At 39.1% G+C, this 17028-nt stretch overlaps 2 protein-coding genes across 4 annotated transcripts in view; both read right to left on the bottom strand.

Annotated features, from left to right (window-relative positions):
• The window catches only part of gosr1 (golgi SNAP receptor complex member 1), an 81336-nt gene extending 78733 nt beyond the window's left edge, over positions 1-2603 (bottom strand). Inside the window, exon 1 of one of the 3 annotated variants that reach the window (XM_052035416.1) lies at positions 2346-2603. In XM_052035416.1, coding sequence (XP_051891376.1) covers positions 2346-2376 — 31 coding nt within the window. In that variant the 5' untranslated portion in view covers positions 2377-2603. Of the gene's footprint in view, positions 1-1941; positions 2062-2345 lie in introns of those variants that run through there. The other 2 variants (XM_052035417.1, XM_052035418.1) reach the window with 2 other exon arrangements.
• A 6119-nt stretch (positions 2604-8722) lies between these two features.
• LOC127581286 (carboxypeptidase D-like) overlaps positions 8723-17028 on the bottom strand; it is a 56969-nt gene continuing 48663 nt past the window's right edge. Inside the window, exons 17-21 of the mRNA XM_052035534.1 lie at positions 15403-15467; positions 14360-14491; positions 13939-14124; positions 11868-11970; positions 8723-10959 (exon numbers count right to left, since the gene is read on the bottom strand). Of these exons, the coding sequence (XP_051891494.1) occupies positions 10733-10959; positions 11868-11970; positions 13939-14124; positions 14360-14491; positions 15403-15467 (713 nt within the window). The 3' untranslated portion in view covers positions 8723-10732. The remainder of the gene's footprint in view (positions 10960-11867; positions 11971-13938; positions 14125-14359; positions 14492-15402; positions 15468-17028) is intronic.

Raw genomic sequence — 17028 nt, 5'->3', positions numbered from 1 at the left:
TTCCTGTTTCAAACATTCATGACTCTTCCATTGCAGAAATTGCTCCTGGAACTCTTAGTATCATCCTATCTACAAAGTGTTATTCTGTTTTAAAAACCACTTCAAAATCCAGCCCATTTGCTCAGATTGTTTGTTGCTGACTATTCCTTTCCTGCTACCATGTTTGATGATTCCTCTGGTCTTAAAGCCAGGGCAGTAGAATCCATTCTATCCTATTATGGTCCTGTTCATAACTGCTATGTGATTGCAAGTCACTGGCCAACTTTTTTCTAATGGATCAAATAAAGTCATTTAAGCGTTAAGAATTGTGCTTTAGGCCCCTGAGATAGAGAATTTATGAATACATCAAAATACAACTTCAAAGTGCTTAAAATTGAGCAAACAAAATAGCTGACATGTTCTTCGGACAAACTCCAAAATCCTCTCAGAATCAGAAATATTATGGGACAGAAAGAGACAACTCAACATTGCCAAAAGTGGAGCTATATAGGTTACTCCTACTTCCCAGCTCCATGGACTCATAGGTTACGATTTTTCAAGTTCTCTATCCAGGTACTTTAAATGTGATAAGCATTTCTGTATCCACCACATTTTTACCCTTTGGGCTCCAAACCCTAACTAATCTACAGGTGAAAACATGCTTCCTCAACTCCTCTCTGATCCTTCTACTATTTAATTTAAATATATGTCCCCTAGACATCAAACTCTGCCAAGTGAAAAGGGTCCTTCCTGTTTGCTCCAGGGGCTTCTCAATGTATACACCTCAATTAAATCTGTGACACAAGATATTCTGCAGATGCTGGAATTTGGAGCAACGTGCATAAAATTCTGGAGGAACTCAGCAAGTCAGGCAGCATCTATGGAGAGAAATAAACAGTCAAGACTCTTCATCAGTCCTGGGTATAGATGCTTCCTGACCTGCTGAGTTCTGCCAGCATTTTATGTGCCAATTAAATCTGTCTCTTCTGTCCCCCTAAAAACAACCTGAACTTCACCAGCCTCTTATCACAACTGTAATTCTCCAAACCCGGCAAAATCATTATAAATCCCACCTGCAACTTCTTTAATGTTCTTTGTAGTGTAGTGCAAAAGAAATTGGCATGGTGTCATACATATTTCAACAGTGCATACTTGCCGCTCAAAAACATTCAAGCCCTACTTCAGATTTTAGGCAGATAATCCTGGCTGCCGTCATTCAGTCAGACCAGCTGTCTATCAGATGAGACATTAAACCGAATGCCAGTCCTCTCTTTCAGTTAGGTGCAAAAGCTCCACGTCACAATTTCTAAGAGTGTACAGGGGAGCTTTTTCCTGTGACCAAAATCGATCCTTCAGCTAACTTCAGCCAAATAGATGGCCAGATCGTTAACACATTGCTACTCACGGAACTTTAGTAGGCACAAATTAGCAGCCACTTTTCTCAATCTTGCAGCATTTCAAATGCATTCTATTCGCTGCAAAGCTCTTTCGGACGTTCAGAAATTGTTAATACAATATAAACGGACGTTTCTTTATCTAAATCTTAGTGGCAACATTGTTCTTTTAAAACCAATAGTAGGACATGAACGGATGAACGTTTAAACTCAATGTGCACTCAAAACAAATGTCAGAAGATAGTATCTTAAAGCAGGGGATGGAGTGCTGGTGCCTAACATCAGTCCAACAAACAATCTGCTGGAGGTACTCAGCGAGTCGAGCAGCTTCTGTGGGAGAAAAGGAATGGTCGACGTTTCCTCCAGCAGATTGTTCGGATTCCAGCATCTGCAGTCTCTTGCGTCTCCTCAACATCAGTCCAGATGTGTTCCAACTTTCTCAAATGAAATTAATTGTGGAAGTTGCACGCCTTGCACTCCGTGGTCCCACGGGGTGGTGCGGGCCCAGGGGTCGTGGACCAGTGGGGGTGGGGGGTAACGTGCGGTGACAGGGCGATGTGAACCTCACCTTATCCCCAGCTCCAGCCATTCAGCACCTGCCGGCAGAGAGGGGAGAGGTGGGTGACAGAGGGGTCCGGAGGAGGAGGAGGAGGCGGCGGCGGCGGCGGCGGCCGGGGGAGGAGCGGTCCCTCTCCCCCCGCCCCCCCCCCCGGGGGCCCGCTCCCGCCGCGCGCGCGCACGCACGGCCCGACGTCGTTCCGGCCACGGGACCGCGCACCGGGACCGGGCCCCGACCGAGGCCGGCGACGTGTCCCTGCTAGACCGAGAGTCCGGGGAAGGAGGGAGGGAGGGACGGCGGAGGAGGGGGAGTGTGGAGCAGCCGGAGAGGCCGGCGTGCTCGCAGACCCGCGGGCCGGTGCCGCCGGTGCCGGGATCAGCGCCCCGTTCCCCCCTCCTCAGCCCCTCACTCACCCTCCCAGTAGTTGCTGCTCCCCGCCGCCATCTCTGTTGTCCAACGTCACCCGCCTGGACCCTCATTATCGCCATTTCCCAGAGAGGGGGGGAAGAGCCAACAACAAAAAAAGAATAAACATCCCCACGCACTCAAAAAGTTGACTAAGCAAAGCTGTCAGACTAATATAACTATCTGAATATTTATATAGTCCATATCCACTCCCTGTGGCTTGTCCCGCCCTTATATAAAATGTCTATTACTTCTATTTCCCTCTCAACAGTGTGGCACAGTCTACGATTTTAAAGGGGCCGCTCAGGCGCCGGCCTTTGCGCATGCGCGTTGTCCCAGGGTTTCCTGATGTGGTTCAGTGTTTGGAGAGGGGCATTCGGCTGCTGCAAGGGTTGTACCTTGGACGGTCAGATTAACAGCATTGCAGGAAATTATGCACAAAAGATTTTGGTGTCCGTTTGGCTGAGGAGTTAAATTTGTTGCACTCCCCACTTGCCGAATGACTTGCTAAGTGCTTTCTCGCTTCTGCCCTCCTTATTTCAGCTTCCGCAGTATATGTCTTACACCCAGAAGGGTAGATTGAGAAAATAATAATACACAGACGTTGATTGGATTTTGAACTGGTTTACAAAAGTAGGTTTTGGAACAAATTGTTTATTTCTCAAATATACCCCCCCCCCCCCCCCCAAGAGTTGTAGAGGACAAACTGGATGGACCAATAATCTTTTTCCAAACTTTTTTTTGTTTCCCTCCCAATGACAGAAATCTTTTTCGACCTTCGTTTAGTTGTAGAAGGACAAAAGTCTTGTCTGTTTTTTTTTATTTGAAATTCATTCAATTTGCTTTTAAATTTAAACTTTTAAATGTTGCAATAGCTCTTCAATACACCTCTGATTGTGGATTGTCCTAAAGTGACCATGTTTTGAAGTCTAAAACGGGTTTATCAGATGATAAACATTCCTTGTGTTCTCTCCACTTTCCCCTCTGCAACTTAAAACACGATTGTGTTTTACTTTTCTGGTTCTGATGGTGGTCCTCATCCCGAAACGTCGAGCCTATTTTCTCTTCCCACTGATGCTGCTTGATTTGCTCGACGCTTCCAACGTTCCCGGTCCATATTTGTGGCGACAATGTACCTGACCTGAATTCTGATGTTCATTGGCATAATCATTGTAATTTTTAAAGAAACAATGTCCTCACATCATGTAACAAAGTTAGAATCAAACTTTAGTGCTTGGTTTGCTTACTAGAAACCTCCAAAACAAATACTTGACAGTGCTTTGTGTACATCTTGGGTCAGCCTTCTACATGCTCTCTAAAAGCCATTATTTTCCTCTGATCGTCTACAGCCTATACCATAGTTATGACAGATTACACGAGAGCAGCCATATTGCAAGGAGATGGTGTAGGTGTGAGGTAGGGTTTGGATTTGGGCACATTTCCACTAGAAAAAGTAACATATTTGCTGTTTTTTATGATTCTAATGGAACTATATAATGTACACAATCACCAGCTATTTCAGAATAATTGAACCAAACACGGCATATCCTCAAAGGAATTAAGTTCATAGAAACTGAAAATGCTGGAAAGATTCTGTCATGCAGCATCTATGCAAAGAGAGAGTTAATATCACAGAATGAAGACCCCTTATTCACTGTAACCTACCCCATTCTGAACTTATAACAGTCCAATCTCTAAAGACCAACCCTAATATCATTATCAAATCTGCTGACGGGTCTGGCAAATTGACCTCAATCTTGCAGATACTTCCTTATACCACCTTATTGTCCATGAACCACCATCAGGCCATTGTACCCCAGACATTCATGGACCTCACTTCCTCAGGGGATCATCCCTCCCCAGCCTCCCTTATAGATTCTCAACACCACACAGCCTGCTTCTACATCCTGCCCAAGCTCCATAAACCACACCATCTGGGCAGATCCATTGAATGGGTCTGCTCTGTTGTGACACATTTTGAGCTGAAACATTAACCAATTCTCTTTCCACCAATAGTACCTGACTTACTGAGTGTTTCCAGCATTTTCTGTTTCTATTTAGGACTCTCAGCAGCAGCATTTTGTTTTTGGTTTTCATTTGCAGTTAAATTCAAAACACATCCAGAGGCAATAATTCCTTAATTCTGTGATCAAATTAGTTTGTAGAAACTGCAGAAGCAGTTACTGTTGATTCATTCTAATGAAAATTAGATTTGTAAATATTTTAGGATACAATATTTGAGGCATGGCATATGGTAAAGCATGGTGTATTTGGGAGAAAAATAGTAATATTGAACCTTGGGTCCCAAATATTTACATTGGTAGGATTTCGTTTAAGTCATTTGTGTTTCTTTTATAGAGTCATGAGCATGGAAACAGGCCCTTTGGCCCAACTGGTCCATTCCAACCAAGATTCCCATCTAAGCTAGTCCTATTTGCCTGTGTTTAGCCCATATCCCTCTAAACCTTTGCTATCCATGTACCAGTCCAAGTGCCTTTTAAATGTTGTTAATGTACCTGCCTCAACCACTTCCTCTGGCGGCTCAGTTTCCTATTAAATCTCTTCCCCCTCACCTTAAACCTATGCCCTCTAGTATTTGATTCTCCAATGCTGGGAAAAAGACTGTGCGCATTTACCCTATGTCCTTCATAATTTTATGCATCTCTGTAAGATCACCCCTCATTCTCCTATGCTCCAAGGAAAAAAGTCCCAACCTGCTCAACCTCTCTCCATTATTCAGTCCTCTGAGTCCTGGCAAAATCCTTGTAAATCTTCTCTGCACTCTTTCCAGCTTAATGGCATCTTTCCTACAGCAGGGTTACCAAAACTGAACACTATATTCCAAATACAGCCTCACCAATGTCTTGTACTACTGCAACATAACATCTCAACTTCTATAACTCAGTGCCCTGACTGATGATGGCCAGCATGCCAAAAGCCTTCTTTACCATCCTGTTTACCTGTGATATCACTTTCAGGGAACCATGTACTTGTGTTCCTAGGTCCCTCTGTTCTACAACACACCAGAGCCCTACCATTCACTGTGAAAGTCCTACCCTCATTTGTCTTCCCAAAATGCAACACCTCACGCTTATCCAAATTAAACTCCATTTGCCTTTCCTCTGCCCACTTACCCAGCTGATCAAGATCCCTCTGTAAATGCAGATAACTACCCTCACTGTCAACAACACCACGTATTTTAGTGTCATCTGCAAACCTACTAACCATGCCTTGGACATTCTCATCCATATCATTGATATAGATGACAATAGCAATGGGCCTAGCACGAACCCCTGGGGAACACCATTAGTCATTTGAAAAACAACCTTCTACCATCACCCTCTGCTTCCTACCATCAAGCCAATTCTGTATCTAGTTAGCTACCTCTCCCTGGATCCCATGCAATCTAACTTTCCATAACAGCCTACCATGCAGAACCTTTGTTCATCTACCTTATCTGTCAGGCCTCCTGCATTGAAATAAATGCAATTTATTTCAAGTTTTTCCTCGCTCCCTGCCATGCTGCTGCCCATCTTGTCTACTGACCTTACTGATATTGAATTCTCTCTCAACTTCCAGCCTCCCATCTGCTTTGGATCCAACACTCCTGCCAATCTAGTTTAGATCTATTCTAGAATACTGATAGATTTATTAATCAATAAATGATTATTGCTGTTTCATGCATTTACCAGAATGGGAGAAGGCAAACCAAAAGAATCTTGGACATGTTTTGGGTGGCAAAGTGGTGCAGTACTGAGCTTGTGCCTCAAGGCTCCATCAACCAGACTTCCATTCTGACCTCCAGTTGTTTGTGTGCATGCTCCTTGACCATATGGGTTTCCTCCAGGTGCACTAGTTTCCTCTCACATACCAAAGTGCAGGTTGGGAATTTAAATGGCCACTGTAAATTGTCCCTACAGTGTAGGTGAGTAATAGACACTGAGGGGACTGAATAGGAATGTAGAAAGAATAAAATGAGATTGGCATAAATAGGTATGCAATAGTAAAGCCAAAAGCCCCATTTCTGTGCTTTGTGGCCTTTTGACCACACCATCTTTTGTCACAAGTGATGTTTGATATGACTGTGACCATGGTACACTGTCATTAAAACCCATCAGCAGTCATTCTCCTCCAATGCCTCTTGTCCAATTGAGTGGGATCACCCTTGCCCATTTCCACCAGTCAAACCAGGAACATCTCCTGCAATAGTTTATCACCTTCCAATCACACCCTTACATATTTAGCTTAAGAATATTTTAAAGTGGCTGGGAGGAACAGATTTTTTTGTCTAACGTTTAATCTTGGACAAGCAGAAACTTTATCCAATTTAAGGTTGACTATGCAAAATACAGTGCTGGAAATCTGAAACAAAAAAAATACTGTAAATACTCAGCAGATCAGGCAGCATCTATGAAGGGAAATAAAAAGAGTCAATGTTATAGGTTGATAACTTTTTGTCAGAACTGGCCAGTTACAACACAAACTGGAAAGGCTGGCTATCTGATAGCACTCATAGGAACAAGATAGAAAATTAAATTAATGGGCAACTGGAAGCTCAGGGCTAGCCTTTTGGGCTAAACAGAAGCTTTACACAAACTATTCCCAATCTGCATTTGCTTTGGTGAAGACCAAATATGGACATTAATTGAACAGCCTTTTGAGTAAAAGCAAAGTACATTGGAAAGACCAAAACATCTTCACAGATCACAAGCAGTCAGCAAAGAGGAAAGAAAGGTCAACCATATACAAAACATTCTACAGGCCAAAGGCTGTGAGTTACTCATCAACTATCACCTGTAGTTAAGTATGACATTTTTTTTATTTAACCAATTCTATGTATTACCCAAACATTACTGGACGTTGCTCATATTTGCCTTGCAAGTTTCAAATAAAAAACTTTCCATTACAGCATATCCACGCAACACAAATTTGCACTACTCTTCAAGCTGGTAGGAAATAAATATACAGTAGGTATTGGCATGTATTGTGATCAAGTAGGAGCTTTGCCTTGCACCTGAATATACAGTGTATTGACATACCCTTGGGTCCCTGAAAATTCTCAGCACTGATATCTTTGGTTGAAAATCCAGAATGAACAAAAATACAAGTATCTTACATTAACTGATGAGATATCATGTTTCTTTAGATATCTTCAGCATGTACTTGTAGATGTAACTGATGTCCAGTACTGTGATTCAGCCCAGATCTTGGGCTGAGCTATTCTGACCTGTGTATTGTCTTAAGGCAGTCCATTGCAACCAAATTATTAATAAGACAGATGATTTGCTCTGAATATATTCATCAGTAAATTCTAGCATGCAAGTTAACCTCAGATATGCAATTTTGACTTTGGTTGATTAGTATATATTGGAATGACTGTCAATTAACATTAATCTTAATTGATTAAATAATACCAAGAACATCAGAAGAAATTCTGCTGAAAACTGAGGATTATTTCAAGGAAATTTATGTTCGCATCAGAGGCCAAACAAGACCTCAAATCAACTTTTCATCGAAAAGGTAGCAACTCCCACAGTGCACTGAAGTGACAGTGAGACCTTTCAACATACTTTAAAAAGTCTATTATATTACACAGCAGAAATAAAATCTAGCTTGGAGAACAAGCACAGGCAGCAGCAGCAGCAAATTATATACACCATCTGATCTCCCTTTCCTAACACTATCAGTTGAGGGATAGGCACGACGACGACCAGTTGTGTTCCAAGCATTAATTTTAAGGTATAATAGTACCAATTAATTTCTTCAGGGTAGCTTCAACAAATAGTTGATCACAAAAATCAGCTATTGCATGAAAAACTTGAGGCAATAAATCTAGTATATTGCCTCTTATTTCCTACACAAAGCAAAAACAACATTGAAGTTCAATTAATCTATTAAGGCATCCAATAGCAGTCTCAAAAATACACATTTCCAAAAGTTTGGTTTCAAGTTTCATTTGTCAATTGATCAACTTAGTGTTTTTATTTGCAGTAAATAATCATAGATTCTTCATATTAAACACAGTTGCAAGATAATATTTTTAACTTAAGATATAATTATATGAAAAGCATTGTCTTATGCACCAAGAACATTTTGCCCTGGTGTATTCTGATTTGCAGTGCTTGACTGGTGCTACAAATTTACGGAAGGAATAGAACTGTTGTATCTCAAAAAACATGATTCTCAAATCACTGATATCCTGAAAAACTACATTGCAAACAAAGTTTGACATATCAACTTGCATACTTTATTTGCACTAGTTATAAGTGCATGTAACTGCAGAACCTAAAAATGAAAAATTCACTTTTTAATCTCATGAAAAATATCCAATCTGGTGTATTCAATCATTGTAAAGCTATAGCTCTGATTAGAGGTTCCTAAATCAGTCAGAATAGGCACGTTTTAAGACAAAAATATATTTTATTTGTTATTTCAAATTTGGAGATAGACTTCCCAACTGATGACCAACATGAAGAATGATTAGAGAATACAAAACAAAATAATGGAAAGAAATCAAAACTATTCTAAATCAGACTTGCTGCTTACTTATATACAATGTTTCCATCTTGTTACTTTTGACATACCCATCATTAAAACAAGTGAAGGTTTAACTAAATACCACTGCTGTTTAGCTGTACATACCACCATAAACACCATAAATTATGCTCAATAAAGCATTTATTTTTTGATGCCAAACCCTTTCACTGATATCCAGTGACATTACCACAAAATGAAAGCAATATGAAAAATTTAAGGCATCACAGTATATAATCAAATACACAATATTGACTAAAGTCCTGTGCAAAAATGGTACAAATTAATGATGACAACAACAACATTTGAAGTAATCCTCCAAAACAGAGCTGGAAAACATCAGATACAGCAAAACATTTCCCATGGACCGACTGATATATAACTATGAATCAGGTGTTTTTGGCAATGCTGTATTTCTGGTGATCATATACTGTATTTAGGCAAATCAGGTGTACATTCAGTGGCACACACTGAAAACATTCACACAGACATACACTCACACATTTGTACAGAGTTCATTATTCTATAATTCTCCACTGAAATTCAATAACCTCTACGTTATACTGAAAAAATTTACACCCAGGTTTGAGATTATAAAAATTATGAAAAAAAATGCTTCAAACAGCATACAATAGGACCACAAGTTCTCATTTTGCTTTCCAGTTACCACCTTTACCATCATGATTCAGCTTAAGCAATTTCCATCTCAGTAACAGTACTTCATAATTGTATTTTTCTTATACTAAAAGGGCACCTTTAAAAATTAAGTGCCCAGTTTCTCTATTAACATTTATAATTGTAATTGAGGGTACTCCAACTATAAAATAATCCAGTGTGCATCAAGAAACCAATTCAAGAACAACAAAAATTGAAAACAATATTGAAGACACTAGAAATGGTTCATTTGGTTTGCTTTCTCTTTACATAGCCTGTGCAACTCAAGAATTGTTTAGCTTTCGAGTGCTGTATAATGATAATCATGAAGTGTAAAGAATATATCAAGCACTTCTGCACATTGATTGTTATTGTTGAATCTTCTTACATTCAGTTTATGAATTACTTTAATATCACCAATGGTAGTTTGTTCCTAACTTGTAACATTATTAGATTTAATGGACTGAAATACAAGTGAACCATACACAATTGGAATGGAACAAAAAAAAAACACAAATGTCCAAATCCTAAATTATATTAAGGTTGATTGCAAGAAGAGTGTTTTTCCCTCCTTTACACTATTGGCAACATTCATGCACGGCATAAAGCTGCAGTGCACCTTAGATTAAAATATGCTCATCATTTAAAAGTAGCATGTACAACCTGTATAAATTTTACAGCATCGAAGTGCAAAATTTCATCTTGCCCCCACCCCTTTATTTCAAAACTATATTTGTATAAAATATAGTGGAGTCCCCAAAGGTCATTATGAATGGTTGGAGGTTTATAAAGTAGATTGTGCATCAATGCTTTTGTATTTTTTTTAATTATATAAAAGAAAAAAGATGTACTGCATCTTTAACCATTAGCTGTTAGTTAAAAATTATTATGATAGGCAGAGGCTCAGATGGTAGATATGGTGCAACAACATTCGTGTGGCTGACCTTCAACCATTGTATACAAGCTAGCGGTCATATCGAGAGATGTGCAATTCTTAAGTGATGGTGCAAGTTGTTATTCATTCTTGGAGCATCTACTTTTCCCAAAAGGATAACTAAGAATGTCACAGAAATCACTTCAAGACTTCCACCCAGCGCCACGTGCAGTAGATCAGGCATATCCTCTTTTAAGGTAATGACACATTTGTTCATTTTACTTGGCAAAAAGATGAATAGTACTATCAGACCAGCAGGGCTGGCTTGATACATTAATGTTTATTAACATACAGTGTGTCTTCATCACTATCAGTTTCATCCTGAAACTCGTTGCTGAGAAGAGATTTCTTTGAACCCATTGACATCATTCGGATCTCATCTTCATATTCATCTCGATGCTGCCTCAAACGATGAAAGCCATCCTTTTGGTGATTGGATTTGAAGGAGCAAACGCACCAAACAATACAGGCAGTCACAATTATTGCTGACAAAGCTGCACCTGAAAGTAAAAATATTCCCCGTTTAACTTTTTTCTTAATTTGTAGTGTAACATAACTCAATTGTCAGAGTCGGACATGCAATATTCATTTGTAGCAACAAAACACTGCTATGGGTATAACAAGTAGAAGGAATGCTCATGTGGAAACTGACTGCCGTCAATGATTAAATATTCTATTGAATGACAACCGTTTCAATCCAATGCTAAGCTGAAATATTTGAACTGTTCCTGTAAGCTGCACAACATTTCTATTACAAAATCTCTATGGCAAAGATTTGTTCTGCTAATTTGTCCATCTTAAAGGGAATGCACAATAAAATTAATTCCGCCATTAAATAAAAAGACAAATTACAAATAATTAGGTAATGTATGATCAAACAAAGCCAGAGCAATATTAGAATATTCATGCCCAAGCAATGGTGCAACAAAGGTTTACTAGACTTCCTGAAATGAGTGGGATTTCCTTTGAATCCAAATAGATGTTTAAAAGAATGAAATACAATCTTATTAAAACACAAGATTCTGAGGGGGCTTTGCAAGGTGCATTTTAAAAAGTTTGAGAGTTTAGAATGAAGGGCAAAGTCTCAGGATAAGGGATTCCTTCCCTCAGAGGACCGTGGAATCTCAGTTGTTGAGGATAGTCAAGAATAAGGATCCATATATCCTTGGACAAAAAGGTGAAGTAATCTGGGGGTGTGAACGTGGAGTAGAAGGCAGGGATTAGCCACGATCTTGCTGAATGATAGGGCAAGTCAGAGGGCCTCTGCAGCCCATTTCTGTTCCTACGTTCTCTATTTTACTTTGATTAATGAATGAATTGCTCAATTTGACAAATTTCAATCCATAGGTCAGCAAATAGAAATGTCACTAAACTATTTATAAAACTGCGGCACTGCATCAATTCTTACCTGCTGCTGTCACCACCAGTTCTCTAGGCAGGCCAAACAACTTATTATCCAGCTCAACAGCTATTACCAAAGTGGTGGCAGCTTCATACGATGATACAAATACCTAAAGGCACAAAATAAAATAGAATTAATTTTCTTTTAATTTTCAAACAGAACTAGGAGAGCAATGTGAACTCTTTTCCTTAAAGAATGGAATATACAAATGGGTGTTCCTCTTTTGCAATTCAGTAACTCACTTACAGCACCAAATTTTAAATGCCAGAACAAAGTTTAGGGAAAACACAAATAATACCCCACTTTAAAAAAAAGGATGAACTCTGCTTGGCAAATATACAAGCATATGTGCAAGAGAAAAGATGCATTCGTGTTTTTGGTGCAGATCTTGGGATGCTGATCAACCTACATGCTGCTTTTATTGGTGGCTAAGCAAAATGGAAAAATTAGCATCCATCAAATTCAACAAATCAAATTTTTTTCCATTAGGAAACAATATGGTTACCATTTTGCCACTTTGATGAATTAGGGCTACATTTTGATATCTAATCAACAAAATTATTGCTAAGTTCAATACTCCATTCGCAGATCAACCAAAATGAACAAGACTTATAACACGTACTGCCATTCAATGATCTAATTTGAATACACGTTTAAAAAATTGGCACACTTTAAAGGAAAATGATTTGCAGTTTTATCATATTTTTCATGGCCATCTGGGTCCATGCCATTTCCCTGGGGAGCAATGTCATTTGTCCCATTTCCCCTCTCATTTCTCTGTACCTCCAAAACACATTCTCTCCCACACATGCCCATCAAAACCTCTGACTCATTTTGCCATTAACCCACTCCAAGTGGCATTTTACAGTAATAAATTAACCTCCCAATATCCTAGGGAAGGACACATGGCCGTAAGGAGAATGTACAAACTCCACACAGAAAGCACCCAAGGTCAGGATCAAACCCTGGAGCTGTGAGGAAGCAGTGCCAGCTGCTGCACCAGTGTGAAATACCTTCTCTTCAGAGTTTATTTTTCAAAAGCTCTAATTAATGTGAAGTTGCCACTTTCATTTTGTAAAAATAAAAATCAGGAGAAACATGGCAGAAGACCAGAAATTTTAAATATCTTCGCCCTGTGCAGCTTGGTAAAGACACTCAACTCAAAGTAAATAATTTAAATTGGGAAGAATCATTTAAATTGACATAAACATGAAACTGTACAAATCCTCAGCAAATGAAGCAGCCCGTGTCTGCATGCAGAAATTAGACGCGATTCAGGCATGGGCCAATAAGTAATATTCATGCCACAGACATGTCTAACTACTCTTGGCATTTTAGCATGACCAGTCACAGAGACCATTGTCATCAATACCTTAGGGGTCACCATTGACCAGAAACTCAGCTGGAGCAGCCACATAAATACAGGGCCAAAAGAAGTAGGTCCAGGGCTGTTATGAATGACTCACCACAGGGGAGCCCAAGGTATTCCATCATCTAGCTTTCAAGAAACTCATCACCATCCAGGAAAAAACAGCCCACTTGATTAACTCTCCATCAACCACTCTAAATCTATATTCCATACAGTGGATGTAGTGCGCACCATCTGCAAAATGTACTTACTCTGGTTAATCCAACACCACCTCCCTAGACTGCGATCTCTACCACCAGTAAGGATAAGGGCAGCAGTAATATGGGAACACCGCTACCTGTAAGTTGGAAATTTGTCACGTCCTTTATCGTTGCAGAGTTTAAATCTTGGAAATCCTTCACCCAACAGCACCCTGGCAGTACCTACTCCAGAAAGACTGTGCAATTCAAGGTGCTAATTTACCACCATCTCTTCAAGGGCAATTAGGGATGGGCAAAAAAATGGCCTTAGCAGCAATGCCCAGTTCCCAGAAAATGAAGGCAAAAAAAAATTATGGGTTGCTTTGAATGATTTTCAAATTAAATTGTTTCTCCTTCCACAGATACTGCCTGAACTGCTGAGTGTTTCCAGCATTTTTGTGTCTTTATTTCAGATTTCCAGCATGTGCAGATTTTTTTTTTGCTTTTTATTTACAGTTGGGTATTATACCTGTTTGCGCTGATGCTGGTATCCTTCTGCAAGTGCATCAATATCGTGTGATCCTGGAGCTAGCAGAATGTGGAAGTAGCCCGCCTCTGAAGTTGGAACTTTAACACCTTCATTCAGAATAATATCAGCTTTTGGAATGGGATTTCCATCATGATCTGTAACCTTTCCACGCAAACCTTTATGAACCTGGCAGAAGGAAAGATTAGAAGATAGTGTTAAATACTTCAAATAGCATAAGGCAAACTGCAAAGAAAGTACTTAGGAAAGAGAGGGAGAAGCATTACAGCTAGATCTTTATTTTTAAATAGGAGTGATTTGCCCCAGTGCCAAGGACCATTTTGAAAGGGATCAGGGATAACATACGACCTGTAGACATCCATCCATTGAGCAACTTGTCCAGGTTTTGATGCTATATGCTTACCTCAACAAGCATGCTGAGAAGAGACTTCTTGTTATCATGCCAAATTGCAGCAAGCTCTTTTGCTTGTGGAAATTTACAGCAGCCTGTGTAAACTGTGATCTCAGGACAGTGACCATAGGTAACAGTAAAATCCTAGCAGACAAAAGATGAGAAAAATTACCTTAACTAGGAGCTAGCATATAGATTAATACACAATAAGAATGGTACTCAGTTTTCCCCCCCTTGGGGCAAAAGCTTTACCACAAGCAAGATAAAATTTTGCCTTAAACCAACAAAAATAAGCTTTGTGCAGTATCAAGTTTTAAGCTGCTGGTTAAACTTAAGCCAACATCCCAATTTCTACTTTGAGAATGTATCAATACCAGTAAGAGAATCTGTTATCAAGTGGCACAACCAAGCGTATACTAAATTATGAAAGACATAGGCAGTGTCGATAGTAAGAAATTTTTCCCCATAGCAGGGGCATATAAAATCAGAGAGCACAGGTTTAAGGTGAAGTGTAGGCGGTTTAGAGGGGATCAGAGGGAGAATTTTCTCCGCACAGAGGGTGGATAGATGCTGTGCTCGTGTGAGTGGTAGAGGCAGGGTCTCTCAAAATATTTCAAAAGTATGTGGATGAGCACTCAAATCACCAAGGCACAGATGGCTACAGGCCAAATGCTGGAAAATGGGATTAATACAGATGGATATTTGATGGCCCACCATGTCCATGTATATACAGTATACCCCACATCAAGTATTAGCTGCCCTTTTGAGAAAGTCACTTCAAAATGCTTTAACTCTGCACAACTTTCTATGTTCTATGTAACTTAGTTTTGTGAAAACTAATTACATTTAAAATTAATTTGATACTAGATCATGTCTCAGCAGTTACAATTTTATCATAACACCCAAACCACCATGAGAGGGCAGTATAGGAAAAAGCATACAGTACCTGCTTTTGTTCAGCCAAAGCTGAATATTTAAAAGCCAAACACGTGGCAAACTTTCAGTGAACAAGCACTTATCCCAACCTTATTTTGTGCATGACAACAACTACTCACCTTCATACTGTGCATGTGGCCATGCCACTGGGCACCACGTATAACACCACCAGGAATGTTTTCATCTGTAACAGATTAAATCAGTGAGTGACAAACTTTAGATGCCAGAAGCCATCAAAAACTCAGGAAATGTGCTATCACATTCAGCAATGATTTTCATATTATCCTCATGACTGATTTTATTGATCAGAAACGAATATGTACAATTTTACTGCAGAAGGCTTATGCAAGGTTGGACAAATATCCCGGAGGCCATTTTGTATTTTTGGGAATACAATCCATGGTCTCTCTGACTGCAAGAATACTTCCCCTTTCAACGGGGTAGAAAAGGTGCTAGTTTTTCCCCTTCCTTTACTGAAAGATAAAGCACTATTATTTAAACAGTTTAGTATTATTCCCCACATTTGGAATCTGTAGTCAAGCTTCCTAACCCAACTGGCGTTGATGTAAAGAAACCCAGCACACATTAACTTTCTCTGTCATGAGGGATAACAACATTAATGAATGTCTCTTAATGAAACTTGAAAGGCAAAACCTATTGCACCCTATTCAAATTACACTGTGGAAAGTGAAACACAATTGGAAAATAGTAACATTCCATTTCAATCAGTCCACTTATTGTGGATAGTTAGTTATATCTAAGCCCAACAAGACAAGTTCATAATCATCATCTGATATTCCAAATACATTACAGGACTAGATATCAGTAACAGTCCCTAGGAGGTACAAACACTGCAAGTTAACCTTCCCTATAGCAGTCAGAATATATGGCCAAAAGGCTTGAAATTTTAAATCAATGGAGATTTATTTCTCTATGAACAACAAACACAATATATTACTAAATAAAAGCTGCTAATTTTGTAACAAAACTTTCAAACATTCTTGAAAATGAAATCACACAATAGGTTTTAAGCTACAAGGCTAATCTCAAAGAATAAGCAAAAACTAAATTTGAGATGAAATTAGTATTTTTCCCAAACTATGTGGTTTAATATTTCATACTTCCAAACAACGTAATGAAATGATTCATAGCACCAAATAAAAATCACTTTGCATTACATTTTTCAAGACCCAAAATGCAGATCAACTTCCATTTCTCCGTGATGTCACTTGATATACTGATTATTTTCAATGTTTTCCACTGTCAGGTTTCCAGAACCTGCATTATATTACATTTTGCTTGATCTGAAAATTAGTTCTAAATGTCACTGACAGATTGTATATTCCTGTATTTGAAGTGCATATTTCTGTTTCAAATTTTTTTAAGCAACAGTTAACTTCCTACTCCATTGTAGATTTCATTACAGATAATTTCTTCTGGTCCACTATTTTAGACTGCGAACTGCAATTTGGAACCAAGAGGCCACCAGGGTTAGCAATAGAGAGAACAGAATGACTTCTGATATGTTGTGGCCAAATTAAAAAGGAAAAAACCCAGGAAACTTAGAGTTTATCATATTCAAGCTTCCATTTGGCTATGATGTCAAGGACTTTCCATCCTATAATGCAACATCTGTCAACATTGATCTGGGCTTACAAAGTACATGAATTTTAATCATTCCTTATTAGTTTTAAATTTTTATTTTTAACTACTTTTTCAATAAACGTTTTCAATTCTAACCTACC

Source organism: Pristis pectinata, chromosome 21 (assembly GCF_009764475.1).
Source record: "Pristis pectinata isolate sPriPec2 chromosome 21, sPriPec2.1.pri, whole genome shotgun sequence".
Classification (NCBI taxonomy): Eukaryota; Metazoa; Chordata; class Chondrichthyes; order Rhinopristiformes; family Pristidae; genus Pristis; species Pristis pectinata.
The sequence above is the reverse complement of the archived record's forward strand: the minus strand, read 5'-3'. Positions and strand labels throughout refer to the sequence as shown.